This window comes from Neophocaena asiaeorientalis, unplaced genomic scaffold (genome assembly GCF_003031525.2).
Source record: "Neophocaena asiaeorientalis asiaeorientalis breed wild unplaced genomic scaffold, Neophocaena_asiaeorientalis_V1.1 scaffold540, whole genome shotgun sequence".
Lineage (NCBI taxonomy): Eukaryota > Metazoa > Chordata > Mammalia > Artiodactyla > Phocoenidae > Neophocaena > Neophocaena asiaeorientalis.
The window spans coordinates 6,185,020-6,185,761 of NW_020172141.1; the positions used below are offsets into that span (position 1 = coordinate 6,185,020).

At 67.9% G+C, this 742-nt stretch overlaps 1 protein-coding gene across 1 annotated transcript in view; it reads left to right on the forward strand.

The window, feature by feature from the left end:
- Positions 1 to 6: 6 nt before the first annotated feature.
- The window catches only part of MAP2K3 (mitogen-activated protein kinase kinase 3), a 21,932-nt gene continuing 21,196 nt past the window's right edge, over positions 7 to 742 (forward strand). Inside the window, exon 1 of the mRNA XM_024753058.1 lies at positions 7 to 117. Coding sequence (XP_024608826.1) covers positions 69 to 117 — 49 coding nt within the window. The 5' untranslated portion in view covers positions 7 to 68. The remainder of the gene's footprint in view (positions 118 to 742) is intronic.

The following is a 742-nucleotide window of genomic DNA, read 5'->3' on the forward strand; positions in this document are numbered from 1 at the left end:
GTGCTCCGCCCGGGCCGAGCTCGCCGCCCCCTGGACTAGTCCCGTCGCCGCCCCGACCCGCCTGCACCATGGAATCTCCTGCCGCGAGCCAGCCCGCCGGTGTGCCCGCATCCAAAGGTAGGAACGCCCGGGCTGCGGACCCGACCTCTGCGCGGTTCCCCCGGCCCGCACCCGGGCAGCTCCCCTGCCCGGAACGCCTCCCTTAGGTCCCGGGCCCAGCCGGACCCCAGTTTAGGCCTTGGGGCTGCACCCAGGCCCGAAGTCGGGAGAGGGTCTCCTTCTGATCACCCCGTTCCAGGTCAGGAACCTTGCTTGGACCTCCCACTTTGGGCCTTAACTGCACCTTGGACAGGAACTCTCCCAGTCTGGGTCTCTCAGCTGGACCCAGGTGGGATTCACTCTGATCTTGCACCCAGCCCCCTTCCACTCCCGGGTCCCAGGGCTGTATCCAGTCTGGGCCCCCAGTGGTGCTCCCCTGCTGCGGATCTCTCTGTAAACGCCCCCTCCCGTGTGGCTGCCCTGGCCACGGTCCAGCTCAGAGCTCCCCGTCCTCTCCCCCAAGGCTCTCCACCCTCCTAGGTCACACATTGCCCCATCCCTGGCGGCCTGCACCCCGTCCTGCAGCTCTGTCTGCAGCCCTGTCTTCCGGGGATCCTCTCTTGGCCTCCCACCCCACCCTACTGCATGGCCTCTCCATCGGCTCCCTCATCTGGACTTGCAAGCTTCTCTGTGCACGGGGGCG